The sequence below is a fragment of the Pangasianodon hypophthalmus genome, chromosome 17 (assembly GCF_027358585.1).
Source record: "Pangasianodon hypophthalmus isolate fPanHyp1 chromosome 17, fPanHyp1.pri, whole genome shotgun sequence".
Classification (NCBI taxonomy): Eukaryota; Metazoa; Chordata; class Actinopteri; order Siluriformes; family Pangasiidae; genus Pangasianodon; species Pangasianodon hypophthalmus.
This window is the reverse complement of record NC_069726.1, coordinates 13923003-13940403: the sequence shown is the minus strand read 5'-3', so window position 1 is coordinate 13940403 and position 17401 is coordinate 13923003. Positions and strand designations below refer to the sequence as shown.

At 39.1% G+C, this 17401-nt stretch overlaps 1 protein-coding gene across 27 annotated transcripts in view; it reads left to right on the top strand.

Moving 5' to 3' along the window:
* dlg2 (discs, large homolog 2 (Drosophila)) overlaps nucleotides 1-17401 on the top strand; it is a 229147-nt gene that overhangs the window by 19255 nt on the left and 192491 nt on the right. For 25 of the 27 annotated variants that reach the window (XM_026941645.3, XM_026941655.3, XM_026941644.3 and 22 more), the window contains exons 3-4: nucleotides 6086-6243; nucleotides 11345-11401. In XM_026941645.3, coding sequence (XP_026797446.2) covers nucleotides 6086-6243; nucleotides 11345-11401 — 215 coding nt within the window. Of the gene's footprint in view, nucleotides 1-1768; nucleotides 1873-6085; nucleotides 6244-11344; nucleotides 11402-11441; nucleotides 17212-17401 lie in introns of those variants that run through there. The other 2 variants (XM_026941656.3, XM_053241251.1) reach the window with 2 other exon arrangements.

Genomic DNA, 17401 nt, shown 5'->3' with positions numbered 1-17401 from the left:
ACAGCCTTTAAACAGCTGTCCCTGTGCTGCTCCTGAATTACACAGCCTTTAAACAGCTATCCCTATGCTGCTCCTGAATTACACAGCCTTTAAACAGCTGTCCCTGTGCTGCTCCTGAATTACACAGCCTTTAAACAGCTATCCCTGTGCTGCTCCTGAATTACACAGCCTTTAAACAGCTATCCCTGTGCTGCTCCTGAATTACACAGCCTTTAAACAGCTATCCCTGTGCTGCTCCTGAATTACACAGCCTTTTGTTTGGAAGTGCATAAACAAAGACCAAAATACTCCCTACATGAATGGCTACTGTACTTCCTGAATAGAACACACATATATGGACAGAATTCTGAAAAAAAAGAATTTTGAAGGCTCCAAATTCGGAAGAAAAAAATTGTTTGCAATAAAGATACTTAGAACGTTGAATATTATGAGATATTGTGTAACAGATTATTGGTACATGCCTATTATACACTACACAGGAGCTTGTGCAACAGTGCAAGCACCTGGCCACCCTTGATGGCCAACTTCATGTCATCGTAACTTTCCTTGTCCTGGGTAATCTCAGCCTCAGATGGTCACAAATTTTAGAATAGTTTCTCATATATGCACATCTGCGTATTCATTTTGAATGTGAAAACAAACTGAATGAGCTTTTTGGAGCAAGATATAGTCACTGTAGTGAAAAATGTTCATCTTTTAAAGTTATTACTGAGTTTTATTTGAAGCAGTTACAGATAATTAAAAAAGTTTGAGTGTCAGTGAAATGTGGCAGTTCTTGGCCAAAAAATACCAGACTCTCTAGAAGTCTGGTTTGTAAGAACAAACCTTGGGTAACTCTTGCTCTACCTGCTCTTGCATGGACCATAAAGGCATTGCAAATTTATTCTGATCCTTTAAGTAGACATTGAAAATGTTCATGTTAAAAAAATGTATGGATTGTAGTATGAAATTTTTTAATGTAATGTATTAAGCAGATTTTTTTTTCAATTAGATGGATTGCTCAGCTGTCATGGTTCAGACAGGTTCAGTAAGCAGGGCACAAAAGGGCTGCCCTTGGGATGCTTACACTGTGTGGCTGCAGCCTCATGATGATTAATTCATGCAGATTAATTAAATAATCCTTTAAGCTAAAACCCATTGCCTCTGACCTTTCCTTGTTTCTTATATAGTCAGTCTGTGGACCCTAAAAAGGATTTATTGTGTCCTCAGTCCACTATGTGATGCAACACTGAGCAAAGGTGCAGCTTGACTAACTCTTTGGTGCTGAAGTGTTGTAAGAAATGTCAGGTCTTTCTATAACCAACCTCAGTTACAATTACAAACTATAATTAGTGCTGGTTATAGGGATCAGTGCAGGGTTGCATGGAGGCTGGTTTAATTGATTCTGTCAGATTCCGACATAGTGACTTAAACATTGTCAGCTCTATATGCACGCAGCTAATGTGTAGTCCTGCAGTTTGCAAACATTCATGGGAAAGGGAATGTCCCAAAGGGAACTGTACTCATGGTTTTAAAAAGAGAGAGTCCAGTCTTCTAGTATTACATTACATCCTGTTCATCATTAACAAAGAGTTGTAGGATTTTGATCATATATAAAGGTACAGTAACAGGTGCAGCTTCTGAACTAAAGATGAGTGCAATTGTGTGTGTGTGTGTGTATGTGTGTGTGTGTATGCACACTACCATGTGGGGCGTAAGGTCATTGTCTGATTTGTAGAGGCCTCTGGGAGGATTAAGCAGGCTGCTCGCAGGCTCCTAGCTTAAGCATACACACATGCATATATACACACACACACACACAGCAGCGCACCGCTTCAGTGAGCACGTTCCACTCTACATGTCCATGGTGACCAGCGGAGTTTCTCTGCACTTGTAAGTTCAGTAAAATTATTTACATATTCTGTACTCTATGCAGGGGAAATGTTGTAGGTTTAGTCACATAGGGTTGTGTAATTGCAGTAGAACTCTCCATCATTCACTATTTGATAAAAACGTTGTGTTTCTTTTTTTTTATAACTGAAGTTTCCCCTACGTCTCTCTGAGAGTAGGGATTTGCATAAATTGTGGTCTTTGGTAGTATTGGGTATCTCACTCTTCTGAACAGTGTTTCTTCATGTGTTTGGAGTTTTTTTCTTGAGCAAGTTTGAATGTAAAAGTGTAGTTCATTTTTACTCGGTGTTGTCGATATGTGAAGCACATCCTGCTGCTGGAGTTTTCGGACCAGCTGGCCAATTGTGGGTGAAAGCCGTTAGATGTCATTAGGCTGTATTTAAATGCAAATGAACACACTCTTTCTTGATCTCCCCCCCTGCAGAGATGCTTATATTATTAAAAGGAGAATAGCTGCTTTGTTCTGCTCCAGCTGCAATATGGTTCTGACCTCCAAGCAGCTTTACACTAATCAGAACAAACAAGGCCCTTATGCACTTCTAATAGCAGATGTAGATTTGGCTTGTTTTATGTAGCATGATCGTTCTGATTTATTTTAAGCTGTAACCTATTTGTGCATCTTGGCATTCTGAAGGCTCCAGACAAGGCTCAGGGAAGTTTTGTCATGTTGATTCAGGAGAATCGTCACTTTCCGCGTGTCCAGCTGTCATTTCTCTGACATTTCCCTCTCACCATATGAAAGCTTTGTATCATGTAAATTGAAGTCATAGATTTGTGGCTTGGTGACTGACTTTTACCCAACATTCACTGTGGCATCCTGTACCTGTGACTTGCTGAAACATCTGTCTGCTTGCCTGAGCTCTGCTGAAAATTTAGCTTCAAAGGATTGTAGCTTGATGGTTCACAGAGGCAGGATGCTAGGATGCTAGTTGTCCTAATCTTATTTAATAAATTGGGGGAAAAATGTCATGCTTTTTTTGTTAACTTTCTTTTTTCAATTTGCTGAAATGTATGAAGCTGAAAGAGAAATATTGGATATAGCACTCATGTCTTGGGATATAAAGAGCATAACTGCTTATTCTGCTCCATCTGTATTGATTTGGGGTTTCAAAAAACTCATTGTTCCTAACTGGGGTAAAGGAACAGGCAGATTCAGTTACTCAGTTCCGTACAGACAAGCAAAGTCAAAATCAAGAACTAGGACACCGTAACTATACTAGTTAAAAAAACAAAAAACAAACAAACAAAAAAAAATACAATTCATTTATATTACTCATTTTAAACATGCAACATCACACATGTAAGACAGCTGAAAAACACTAGAGCCAAAAGAACACAAATACCCAGACAATTGGCCATATTCAGAGTTCAAAATATATGCCCATATTTACACAGGGAAAGTTCTCAGTATTCAGAGATGGGTTATGTGGGTGCATAAAAAACAGGGGATAAAAATGCAGAATGAAGAAGCACCACATCTAGCTTTTTTTCTTTGTGTAAAATTCAGTAAAACATAAAATGAAAGCAAGAGACAATTAAAAAAAAAAAAACTAATAAAAATGAGAAGATTCCAAGCATCTAACAGGGTACCGTATATTGCCAAATACTACTGCATGAAATCTGTCTTAAATTAACAAAATGGCTTAGCAATAAGCCCTCGTTATTATACATACAGTTGAGGTCAAATGTTTACATACCCCTTTCAGAATCTGCAAAATGTTTATTATTTTACCAAAATAAGAGGGATCATACAAAATGCATGTTATTGTTTATTTAGTGCTGACCTGAATAAGATATTTCATATAAAAGATGTTTACATATAGTCCACAAGAGAAAATAATAGTTGAATTTATAAAAATGACCCCGTTCAAAAGTTTACATCCCCTTGATTCTTAATACTGTGTTGTTACCTGAATGATCCACAGCTGTGTTTTTTTGTTTAGTAATAGTTGTTCATGAGTTCCTTGTTTGTCCTGAACAGTTAAACTGCCTGCTGTTCTTCAGAAAAATCCTTCAGGTCCCACAAATTCTTTGGTTTTCCAGCATTTTTTGTGTATTTGAACCCTTTCCAACAATGACTGTATGATTTTGAGATCCATCTTTTCACACAACTGAGGGACTCATATGCAACTATTACAGAAGGTTCAAACGCTCACAGATGCTCCAGAAGAAAAAACCATGCATTAAGACCCGGTGGGTGAAAACTTTTTGAATTTGAAGATCAGGGTAAATTTAACTTATTTTGTCTTCTGGGAAACATGTAACTATCTTCTGTAGCCTCTGAAGGGCAGTACTAAATGAAAAAATACGATATTTAGGCAAAATAAGAAAAATGTACACATCTCCATTCTGTTCAAAAGTTTTCACCCCCTGGCTCTTAATGCATGGTTTTTCCTTCTGGAGCATCAGTGTGCGTTTGAACCTTCTGTAATAGTCTGTAAAACTTTTGAACGGGGTCATTTTTATAAATTCAACTATTATTTTCTCTTGTGGACTATATGTAAACATCTTTTATGTGAAATATCTTATTCAGGTCAGCAGTAAATAAACAATAACATGCATTTTGTATGATCCCTCTTATTTTGGTAAAATAATAAACATTTTGCAGATTCTGAAAGGGGTATGTAAACTTTTGACCTCAACTGTATATACATATATATATATATATATATATATATATATATATATATATATATATATATATATATATATATATATATGTGTGTGTATAAAGCACTTGATCCAAACATAAATTGGAAGAAAGCGGGAAGCTTTCATTGGTGAAAAACGCTGTTTTTGTGTTTTTTGAGAGTTGTAGCAAGTGATTGGACGGGCAACCAAAAAAATTATTATTTTTTTTTCATATTTTAAAATAATTTTTGTTCAAAATTTAATGTGGCCATGAGATAGTAAATCGGGTTTATAAAATTGTAATGTATATGTGGTATTTAGTGGTATTTCATTGTGATTTTAATTTGCTATTTTGAGTTGTTAAAGTAATAAAATGACTTCAAACTGAATTTCGGGGTGTCACTGTGGTTACAACTAGCTGTCTGACAATGTGTTAAAAAAGCCAAGGTGGTGCATATAATGCAAGAAAAAAAAAAAACGTTTGTTTTTATCAAACTCCATTCTGTGCACACAACTCCCATACGACTGTCTGATTAGTACTGAGTAACTGAGTAGTGTGTTGTTAACGTCTGAGGTCTGAATACTGAAATGCGCAATTTCAGTATTAACTCCTGACTATGCGCACGTAACTTAATTCTGAACATGTCCCAATAAGAACTAACAGGACAAATCACGAAGAAGAGCTGAGTCCATCAAAGGTCTGTATACCATATTCACTATATTGTGCACTATTTAGAGAGTTTAGATATTTTCTAAGGCCTGAGCGTAAAGTAGGATGTACTACAGTGGCCTATGTATAAGTGATGCAGCCTTGGGGATGCTAAGCATCATAATAAAAATGAAAAATAGAGCAACTTTTTAACTTTACATTTAGACTTATATGAATAAAAAATAATGCAGTGTGATAAACTGTAATTATTTTGCAGTATGTACAAATTCCTATATGTGAGGTATGTACAGAGTGTACAAACTGAACAGTAAGATACTGGAACGTGTATAATCCGTGCAAAACATGTCTCAGTTCTATGAATGTATGTTTTAATACAGATCGTATTTCCTGACTCTTATTCTAATTTATTAGAAGTGTGTGCTTGAAGTTGCTTTAAATGCATTTCTAATCACATCATCTGTCAGAAGAGCTCAAATTAATCAGCTTATTGCTCTGTGGTAATCTCCAGGCTATAGGCCTCTCTGCTTTTTAACTCTCATTGCAGCCCTTTTTTAGACACCAACACATCAATCTAATGAACTGCCTGCATTTCATTTGGTGTTTTGGCAGCGAAGGGATTATTCTGGGGCTTAATCCGAGGGTGGAGTTACAATTCCGGCAAAGTGCAGTGTTAAAACTGGAGTGAAAAGTAACAGCTTCCAACAGCTTTCTCTCTCTCTTGCTCTCTTTCGCACAGTTTATTTGAAATTAGTAAATTCTAATCTGATAAACTGGCTGCATTTAATTTGGTGTGTTACTGGTGAGGGGATTATAATATATTTTTTTTAATCATGCAGTGTGCAAACTGGAGTGAGAAGTAACAATGCGTCTCTCTATCTTGTTACTTTTTGCTAGATATTCAGGAGTTTTATGAGGTGACCCTGTTGAACTCTCAGAAGAGCTGTGAGCAGAAACTGGAGGAGGTGAAGCACATGGCAGAGCAGTGCGAAAACTCGTCCACCAGCCCCAGCTTCCCGAACACACACCCACAGCCTGCTTGCGTACAGCTGGAGGTGAGGATAACACACGAACACAAATACTCACTGATACACACACATTGATCTTTAGCACCAAATTGCATAAATATGCATTAAGAGGATTCTCCTGTTGAAACTGTTCCAAATAAGTGCCGCTCCACTTGTGTGAGTGTGGAGGCGATCTCTGCAAGGCAAAAAAAATAAAAATACTCCACTGCTGTCACCCATTTCAGCTGAAGCCTGCCGTTGCTTTTTTCTGAATCAGTGGTCAGCTGATAATGCTGAGTGCATTTAAAGTAAGGTCCAAAATCCACAGCTAAAAAATCTGTTATTATTTACAGCTACAAGATTTTTTGCTGAAAGTAAAAAAAATAGAAATCATTATTGAGTCAGGGAGAAAATAAACATGATGTTCCCGAGCTGCTGCGAGTCGCCCTGATTAACCTGTAATATGAATTCGCATGTCAGTAATTTACAGTCAGATATTTTAAAGCATCACCGCAGCTCAGATATGCTCTCTTTCATCATGCCCAAAAGATGTCCGGCCACCAAATTCTTGTACATTGTAATATATAAGGCTTAAACAGCTAGCTTGCTACCCATGGCCTCACACTGAGTCCCACAGACTCCTATAGTCTCCTATAAAGTTTAAATTATTCTTAAACCTTTCCTTTTCTTTAGAGTAACCTGATTCAGTGATGTACACTCATCGTCCACCTACTCATTTATGCAGTTATCCAATCAGCTGCGCATTGTGTAGCAGCAGCACAATGCAGATTAAGGCCAAAAGCTTCAGTTAATGTTCACATCAAACATTATAATGAGGAAGAAGTGTGATCTCTGCGACTTTAGCCGTGGCATGGTAGTTGGTGCCAGATGGACTAGTCTGAGTATTTCAGAAACTGCTGATCTGAAACACCTTGTTGATGAGAGAGATCAGAAGAGAATGACTAGACTGGTCTGAGCACTCTTTGCAACTGTGGTGAGCAGAAAAGCATCTCAGAACATAAGGTGGATAGGCTACAACAGCAGAAAACCACATCAGGTTCCACTCCTATCATTGGCACAGACTCACCCAAACTGGACAGTTGAAGATTGGAAAAAGACCAGGTGATTTTTTTTTCCTAATCTTCAACTGTCCAGTTTGGGTGAGTTTGTGCCCACGATAGGTTCAGATTCCTGTTCCTGTTCTCAAACCTTCTGGTACCAACAACCATGCCACAGTTACAGTCAGAGCGATCACACTTTTTCTTCATTCTGATGTTTGATGTGAACATTAACTGTTGCTCTTGATCTGTATCTGCATGATTTTTTGCTTCTGCCAAATGATTGGCTGGCTGGATTACAGCATAAATGAGGAGGTGTACAGGTGTTCCTATTAAAGTGGACAGAGAGTGTATGTATAGAAAGCAGGCAGGCACTATTCTAATTACAGCAAACAGAAGTACTACTGGCTTTGACGGGAATACAAATAGTGTCATCACTAAACCTGATACTGCTTCTAAAGAGCATCATTCACTTTTTGAGACTCCTGTAGTCCAGCAAAGGCCTTTGTAGATCTGCTGACCATGATGGACCCTGCTCTTCGTTTGTTCTGTGAAACATGTGCTCACATGATTAATAGCATTGTTATGTCTATTATTATATGTGGTCAAAGCTTAAAGAGAGTCCCAGTTTTGAAACATTATTTGTCCAGATTATAGACCTAAACATCCCAATGAAAGGGGTTGAGAGTCGTTACTTGATCCTGTATGTTCACGTATTTCCTTCTGAAACAGGATGTCAACAACAACCAATAATGTTCGAGATATGCCACACCCCTGATGAATCCCTGAGGTGTGTTTGCCTCACACCTCCGAGGTGTGTGCGGAGTTTGCATGTTCTCCCCCTGCTTCGGTGGTTTCCTCCGGTTTCTTCCGCCAGTCTAAAGACATGAGTTGTAGGCTGATTGGCGTTTCCACATTGTCCGTCGTGTGTAAGTGTGTGTGCGATTGTGCCCTGCGATAGGTTGGCACCCCGTCCACTTGTGCCCCTTGCGTCCCGAGTGCCCCAGAGAATGGATGGATGAGAACAGCAAAAAGTGAGGTACAAAATTTAAACGAGAATGTCTCCAAAACTATTTTTTTGTATTTTCTTCCTAGATATACTGTCATATTGGTATCCATAACACTAAGGGAAACGTACAAAAAGCTCTAAAACATCACTTTTGATTTCAGGAGCACTTTAACTCTTAACTGTCGTTACTGTATTTCCTGTCTAAATAATAGCTTAACGTTTTTCCCATAGCTGAATGCAAATGAAGTTAAGGGGAGAATCAGCATTGCTGTTTTGATGTAACCTGTGATTAGCATTGTCTTTTGACTTTGATTGGTGTTATTTTCCTTCCACTAGGGGGGGTTAGTGCTGTGTGAGCGCACACTTCCCTCACACATTACATAACGTTATTTAAACTTCTCAGTCACTGTGCTTTTAATTCATTACACACAATAGGCTCCGGTAAACTATTTCATGAGTCTTTAAACCTGAAAATGTTGCATTTGTGCTGCTTAATAAATTTAATCTGAACTTGGCTCTGTGTTTGCAAAAAAGCATTAAACTTTGTGTTAGCGGTCAGCCTCCCTGTGTGCTCTGTGTTAACTAGGCCATGCAGGCTGGGTTAAAATGCAGCAAACAAATGAGTTTAGTAACAATGTCTCTGCAGAGGATCAGTCATGGTCGAGCTGATTGGTGGTGTGGAACAGGGTCACCTGGGCAGAAAAAAGCCTTTCTCTCTGTTACTCTCTCTTTACCCTATATCATTCCTTTTCTGACCCCAGGATCAGAGGAGACAGGTGGTCTGAGCCTCAGTAGTTGTGTGTTTGTGACAGTGGTATAATGACTTAAAGTCAGTGGATCATGTTATGCAAGAAGCGTGTGTGTGTAAGAAGTGTGTATTATGCATTATGCATGATGTTTACGAGTACTCATATTTCAGATTATGATTTGTCTTTGATTCTACAGAAATGGTATTGCATTCATTGCCAGTCATTCTTAAAGCAAAATAAAACATCTTATTTCTTGGATTGTGTGTGTTTTTATACCAGACCCAAACGTTTTCAGTGCAGTATTTGATTCTGCCGTACAGTGTTTGAGGAAGGGAAGAGAAGAAGTGTCAATTACTGTTCTTGTTCTGTCAAATACGCAATAATGAGACCTGAACTTACGATTCCCCTTTTCTAACTCTCATTTGGATGATTCTTTGGAAATATTCAGTGAAGCCAGTTGGAACTGAATTGAGTCTAATTTATTGCGTAGCGTAAAGAAATGAGATATATTAATAGGAGCTGGGAATTGGGAATAATTGAGAAGTCCAAAGTATATTTCTCCAAGGATGCATTTTGCTGAAAGAATATCTTTTCAAAGGTGTGCTCAGTCATTTAGAGCCAAGATCAAGTCCCAGTAGCATCATGTACAGTAGGTCTGTTGTCCAAATGCCAGGGGCATAACTGGACATGTTCTCATTGACAGGGTCTTTTCATTCGTTGCTCTTCACAGTTATGTGGGAGTCACGTGCTTAGCATCTGCAGTCGAGAATTCTGAGGTGCTCAAACTACCAAATTTGGAGGAAATATAATAAGCAAGAGTGACTTCATTGGATTTCATGCAAATAAAGTATATCATGCCTGGGTCTGCTACTCCTGAAGTTGCAGAATACAATTCCCATGATTTCCACCCCTTGATTACCAGTCAAGCACCTATCCCCATTTGCAATCACCAGATTTCTAATGGAACCCCTCCTTCATCTACCCCTTCATCTTTAGTAACTGCTTTATCCTGCTTAGGGTCTTGCTGGATCTGGAGACTGTCTTGGGAACACGCAAGGCAAGAAAATACACCCCAGATGGGATGTCAGTCTGTCACAGGACACCATACATACACATTCACACATACATTCACACGTATGGGCAGTTTAGTGCAGCCAATTCACCTACCAGCATGTTTTTGGAAAGTGGGAGAAAACTGCAGAACCCCGAGGAGACCCATGCAAACACGGGGTGAAGCTCCACACAGACAGTAACCGGAGCTCAGGATTGAACCCTGGAGCTTTGAGGTGGCAAAATGCTCCAAAATCTATAAAAGAATAGTATTCTTCAACTGGACAGTGACAATGTTTCTTTAAATGTACAGTGAACAGGATTTTTGAGATTGAGTATGCATGGTCAGAATATAGGCTACTCGAAACAGCCCACCAAAATGGACCCATTCTTGAAACAATTCCCAAATGAGGCTTTAAGTAATTGTTGATGACATCATCACAGGAAAACAACACACACATCAATACAGTACCTTGATACCTTATACCAGGGGTACTCAAATATAAATTTTGGAGGTGCACTTACCCAATTTCCACAGAACTGAAGGTCCGTAGAGGACAAATAAGTGAAACAAATTCCATGCATCCCACGAAGTACAAGATAAGACTGATGTACAAAAAATTTGACTTATCTTCTCTGCCATTTCATCATTTGGTTTTCCATCAAGTATCACTGCACTCATACACATTATTCAGCATTGGTTCTTCCCTCTGTGTTCTGTCAGTGGTTTTGTTTGAAATTTGCATGTTTGGTTTCATAGTGGCGCCTGATGTTACGACTCATCACAGTGGCCACATTACAAATCAAGCACGTTGGCTTTGTGCTTCTCACACGCAGAATGAACACGTATTTTTTAGTCCACTCGTCTTAAAATGACTGGTTCGTACTACTGATTTTCCTTTTCTTGGTACTGAGCAATTTTAAACGTGATATTTTACTTTTTGAACATGATATTAGCCTACTGTTGCTGATTAGATATAAGCGTCTTTTGACTAGCCCAAGCTATTAAATTAACAACCTGTGTCAGTTATGTTTGTTGTCATAGAAACTAATTCACAGACTTAGTGCTTGGAGGAAACAAGAGGAAAGCGCACAAAGTTTCATACGGCTTGCAAAGAGAGGTTTTTCACTCCGAGATTTTGTACTCAGTCCATAATACAATTGTATTTAGGTCCTGACCTGGACTGGGGTCTGCCAATTAAGTATCAGTATAAAAATGGGTAAAAAAGGTGGTGGAAAACAAAACATATTTTTTGTGAATGTGTGTGTTTCTGTATGTGCAGGTGATAGAGAAAAGCCATGCAGAGGAGCCCATAGCTGACAGCAACGCGAGTGCAGAGGTAAGTACCTGTCTTACTGTGGGGTCAATTAAAGCACTATACACTAATTAAACTATTACCTTGTTCCAGGGGAGTTAATACAGAAGCGAACACTCAGTCTCCCTTAGACACTTAACAACTTCGGTGCTGGAGAGAAGATTACTTACCAGCTCAGTATACTGTATATATAAATGCATGCATGCAGTAACTGGTGACTATGTAAAATGCTCGACACCTTCCTGTTTAGTGCAGAAAGCAGCAGATTGTCAACCTGTAGTGTTTACTGTGGGAAAGCCTCTGTGCTGCAGCCAGAAATATTCTCCCAGATGCCGTATTTTCTTTTCATTTCTTTTGCTGTTAATGAGGGTATGATGCAACCACTCTGCTTGGACTGATGAGGCGTTAAACACCAGGTTTTCTTCTCGACATCACACTACGCACACACACCATTTGCTGATATTGGTTAGGGTGTTGTGTCTGGGCTTGCGACAGCCCACACTGAACTCACAGATATTAAACTTCATGGATCAGTAACTCGTAATAATAAAATATAAAGGCATTAATAATAAAATATAATGTAGTGTAATCCATGACCAAGAGGTACAGTGCCTTTAACCTTTTTTCTTTTTTTTTAAACATTTTGTAGCATTACAACTTGGAACTCATAACTGGTATTAAATGTTGTGGATTTGTGCAAAATAGAACTCTCAATATATATATACACTGGTTCCTGGAAGGCCCCACAGTTTGCTGGCCCTTGGCACTAAGAGCTATGGTTTAGTTTAGCGAAAACGCAAGGCTGAGAACACCAGCCCCACAGTGAAGCATGGTGATGGGAGCATCATGTTGTTGGGATGATCAGCAGGGACTGGGAAATTGGACTGAAGTTGAGGGCAAGATGGATGGAGCCAAATACAGGGCAATCCTAGATGAAAAACCTGTTCCAGTCTGCATGAAACTTAAGACTGGGGCGGATTAGCTTCCAACAGGACAGCAACCTTAAGCATACTGCCAAATATACACTGGAGTGGTTCAAAGCCAGGTTACTGATTGCGTTAGAATAGCCCAGTCACATGTCAGACCTTAACCCGATTGAGAATCTATGGCAAGACTTGCAATCAAGATGGCAAAAGGAAGAGATCTAAGTTATTTGAATGGTGGCAGGATCTTCAGTCACAGACACTGCTCAGCTGGCTGTGTTTCAGATGGAACACTGACTAAAGTGGGATTTGCATTTACAGCTATGGCAAAGGCATCAGTTAATAGGGTTGGAAATTGGAGTTGAAAGCGCACATTCTATGACGTTCATTAGTTCTATATGCAAAGAAAAACAGAAAAGCAAAAGTTTTTCAGTTGACTGCCAATGCACGTTGTGATCAGACTACCAACATGAACAGTATGGTGGCTCAACACCTTACTAAGACACCTTATGTTGGTTTTTCCTTTAATTTGTGATTGTGATTTATATTATCGAATCTGAGCTCGGCGTTTCTGAGCTTCTCATGTTCTCCTTCTGTTTATGTGGGTTTTGTATGAGTTCTTTAGCTTCCTCCCACTTCCCAAAATGCTGGTAGGTGGATTTGCTACCTTAAATTGCGTGTGTGAATATGTGTGTGAATATGTGTGAACGCTGCCCTGTGATGGACTGGCATCCCATCCAGGATGTGTTCCCACCTCACAGACAGTTTTCCTGGGAAACACTGTGAATGTACTCTGAAGCTGACCAGGATAAAGATGAATGAATGAATGTAATTTATGGTATCGTTATACTGTATATGTATATACATATTATAAATCATATGAAAAATAATTATATACAATATAAGTGATGGAATAAAAGCAGCTTGTAATGGACCGAGATTTTTGGCCTGTATAATTATTTCTCCCTTTCTTTGACCTTCTTTTTCAACTCTCTTTCTTTTACACACATGCACATGTTCACAGAGCTCTGTTAATTACTGCACGCTGAACAGCATGTCATCAGCAGCAGGCCTGTGGATTGTGCAGAGGCAAGAATAAGCGCTCCAGAATTAGAGGTGCATTTGTCTCATTTAAACATTTGCCTCTGCATTAACAGCTAGTTGTTTGTCTCGTGTCCTGCAGGTGTGGGCGAAACATGTTTTGCAATAATGAGCATCAATGCTTTAATAGCCATTATGTCACACACAGAGACATTATAGCTGATACTAGCTTTTTCTTTTTTTGTGCAAGAAAAAGGCGTGATTGAAGGTTTTAGACCCAAACGATGATGCAGCAGTAATTGAATTATGTCGTAATGCAGCATGTTAATGTGGAAATCTGCTGGGTAATAGATGGGCTGTTTTTCTTCAGGAAAAAAAGCATTGCACAGAGAGAGAGAGAGACAGAGAGAGAGAGAGAGAGACAGAGAGAATGGCAGATAATTAGTCAACTGATTCCCTGCATGGATCGTAAGAAAATGTCTGTTATAGCTGAGTCTTACGACAGATCCCTCTGGTTAGGTCGCTGTTGTCTGTGCTGTCAGCATTTTGCTAATGATTGAAAATTAGGTACGTGTGTGTTCTTACTTATGTACATTCACATGTGCCTGTGTGTGCGTGAGTGTGTGCGTGAGTGTGGGGTTGGCATTTGGATTCTTTTCTGCAGTTTGACTCCTGACTGGGAGGCGTGAGGATCTGCAGTAATTGCCACCTCTTGCCCACACAGACAGCTCTGATGCTTACACTGCTCACACACACTGCAGCAAACACAGACACACACAGACACATACAATCACACACCAACTCCCTATGAAGGCACTGCAGAGGGCAGCTGCATTAAAATGCAGCAGCATTATTCTCTACCTGCAGCTGTGAGGTTTCAGACGGCTCTGCTTCATGCTTTTAAAACTGTGACTGTGTATGAAGCTGGCGGTGCAGCTATTCCCAGTTGCGCCGAAGCACGTGTGTGTACAGACTAGATTTGAACCCCCCAACCCCGGAGGTGTGAGGCAAACGTGCTAACCACTACATTTACATTTATGGCATTTGGCAGATGCCCTTATCCAGAGTGACTTACAATTATCTCATTTATACAACTGAGCAGCTGAGGGTTAAGGGCCCAGCAGTGGCAGCTTTGACCTCTCAACCTTCCGATCAGAAGTCCAACGTCTTAACCACTAAGCCACTGTGCCCCCAGAGGCATTTGAATCAATTATAAACAATTATATTTTCTATTCCCTGTGAACCTTATTTCAAATCATAATCTATGACAATATCACCATTGCGCAACCTGGAGTTGCATGGGAAAGTGTTTGTATGGTAAACCAGAAAAAGTCACATATGCTGTTTATTTACTATTCTACTCATGCTTTTTTTTTTTTTTTTTTAATTTATCCATGTTGTAGCTACAATCAGCCCAACTTCAGCTCTCCCCATCCCCACTTCTACACTTGCAGCATTTTTACGCAATGCATGTGTAGTGGATCAAACAGACAGTTACTAAGTCTCATGCAGCTGTTTGGTATAAATTCAGAAGACACTAGATTCTCTCATTCATTGTGATACATCTGGAAAAGCCAATAAAATAGTGTTTTGGTTTTATTTCTGAATAAGGCACTCAGATTGGCTGGTGTGACCTACCAGAGCTACAAATCACTTCATCCTTCACTTATTCGCTATTTATTATACAGACATTCTACATAGGGCAGCTGTGAGGGAGACACCAGACCAAATGTAAACATTACTTAAACAATGTAAACTGACTAGTGAGTGCTTTGTGAACATATTATCAAGACTTGTCTGTATGATATAACGTACCTGGTGAGTTGTAAAAAACGATAATGCAGAAGTATAAATAGTGCGTTCCCATTAACATGCACCTTTTGCCTTTACTTCTTGTTAATATTAATCGTTGTTTTATTTACACTGATATATAATGTTAGTTGCTCTGGTATCCATTCTGATAAATAAATGTCTAAATGAAGTTGCTGTACCTTGGTTTTGCTTTAGTACATTGGTAGTGTGTGCAGTGCATGATGGGTATAGTGAACTATCCAGGGAATATAATGGTTTCCTGAGAACTCAGACAACACAACAAAATGGTTGCATCCCAATTAGTGCACTAATATGCCACTATATTACCACTATCATGGTAAATATGAAACGAATATAGAAATACATTGTCTGATATTAGCAAGGATGGTGTATGAAAACTCATCTATATACAAAACAATAGAGTGAGCAGTAAGTGGGAAGAGCAAATTTTTTTCTTCGCAAAAGCATTTACATGGTAGTTTGGTAGAAGGAGAAATATCAACATTGACACACCAGGTCTTACTGGTTAGCTCAGTATCTCCAGTTTCACAGGAAAACTGGCATCTCTTAAGAAGAGTTTCATGAGAAAATCATAAGAAAAATACATTGAATGGTATGAAGAAGTGACACTGGTGATTTCTTTCTAACCCAGACTGTAGATTGATGCAGTATATTATAGTCATGTGAGGTGATTATGCAGGGTGAAACACCTAGATTTGATCTTCGTTGGGGCTGATATTTTTCAGCTCAATTGTACAAATGCGAGTCTAGTGCTTTTTGGTTACGTCTTTTCTCTTTTCCACGTTTAGTATTCAAAGTATTCAAACATGGCATGAAGTAGGGCATTACTGACTTGAAATCATGAATGTAGCTGCCTGTATTCCTTTACGTGTGTGTGTGTGTGTGTGTGTGTGTGATAGTTTTCTCCACATCATTCTTATTAAGTCATTGTTGAGAGCTTGGAGCTTATAATGCATTGCTCAACCCTAATAGCTATTGATAAATATTTGATTTTAGCCTTCCCATCTAATATCACGACCAACCCTCACTGAATAGACTACGATGTCAGTGAGCTATAACAATTATAATCTCCATATCTAGGTGTGTGTGTGTGTGTCTGCAGACTTGCCAACCTTTACACCTTTTGAATAGGAGCTCCACATTTTTAACAGCTGACTCTGCTGCTATGAGTTACCACCAAAAAATATGCAAAAAGAGTCTTCTTTCCCCGCAGATGATCCAATTGACATACAGAATGACTGACGGTTGTGAAGATATTTTGAACTCTCCGATATTAACTGACACCCTGGAAACCCCGCCTACTTCTTCCCATCTTACATTAATAATCTCTCGTCTCCTCTCGATTTTCCCACTTGAAAGATGCGCTGACACTGTTGCCCTCATTTTCTGTCACAGTAAATGTTTTGATTTTGATGTTTTGATTTCATTATTGTAATGAAATAAAGTCTATCAGTGTGATAAAAACGTCTATCAATGTGTTTGAGTGAGTCTATGTTGGGTTCAACCACCAGAAAGTGCTAGTGGTTTCTGTAAAACCCTGCACATACATGCACTACGGTTTGTATCTTATGCAAGGTATTTGTGAAAGGAATATAATGAAAACCTACTGAGCTTTTACACCCCTCTTCCCCCAGCCTGGACTATGCATCGTTCCTCTTCAGGGTTGGCAGGTCTGTGTCTGTGACAGTGAAAATAAGGTCTGCTTTCTCTATGTTGTTTGCCCCATTTGCTAATGATTCCACTGAGGTTATGGGAAAGTGTCGCCTGAATGAAGTTAAAGCGCTCTGTCTAGCAACTCTATCTCCATAATGCGATCACTAAAAGCGGCTCAGACCTGTGTGCTGAACAGCTTAGTGTGTGCGCATGCCTGTGGGACGTGTGTGTTTGTGTGTGTTTGTGTGTGTGTACAGTGGTTCCAGGAATGAAAGTTGGGATCAAGTTTCTGTTTTATGACTGGCTTTACACACTGGATCCAAACAGTGAGACACCGGGAAGATGTACAGAAGAAACTCAAGGAACTTTTTTGAGCAAAGTACTGTATGTATCAATTGAAGCTAAGATAGATAGTTTACATATAGTCTATTGTAATGCATGTGTAGTGAACAGTAGCATAAGGAATAATCATTTTAAAAACAGCAGCATTTTATGCATCAGAATGCATAAAGAATTGTTTTGTATTTGCGTCTTGAATCAGAATTGAACTGAAATTTGATGTGCCTAGTGATTC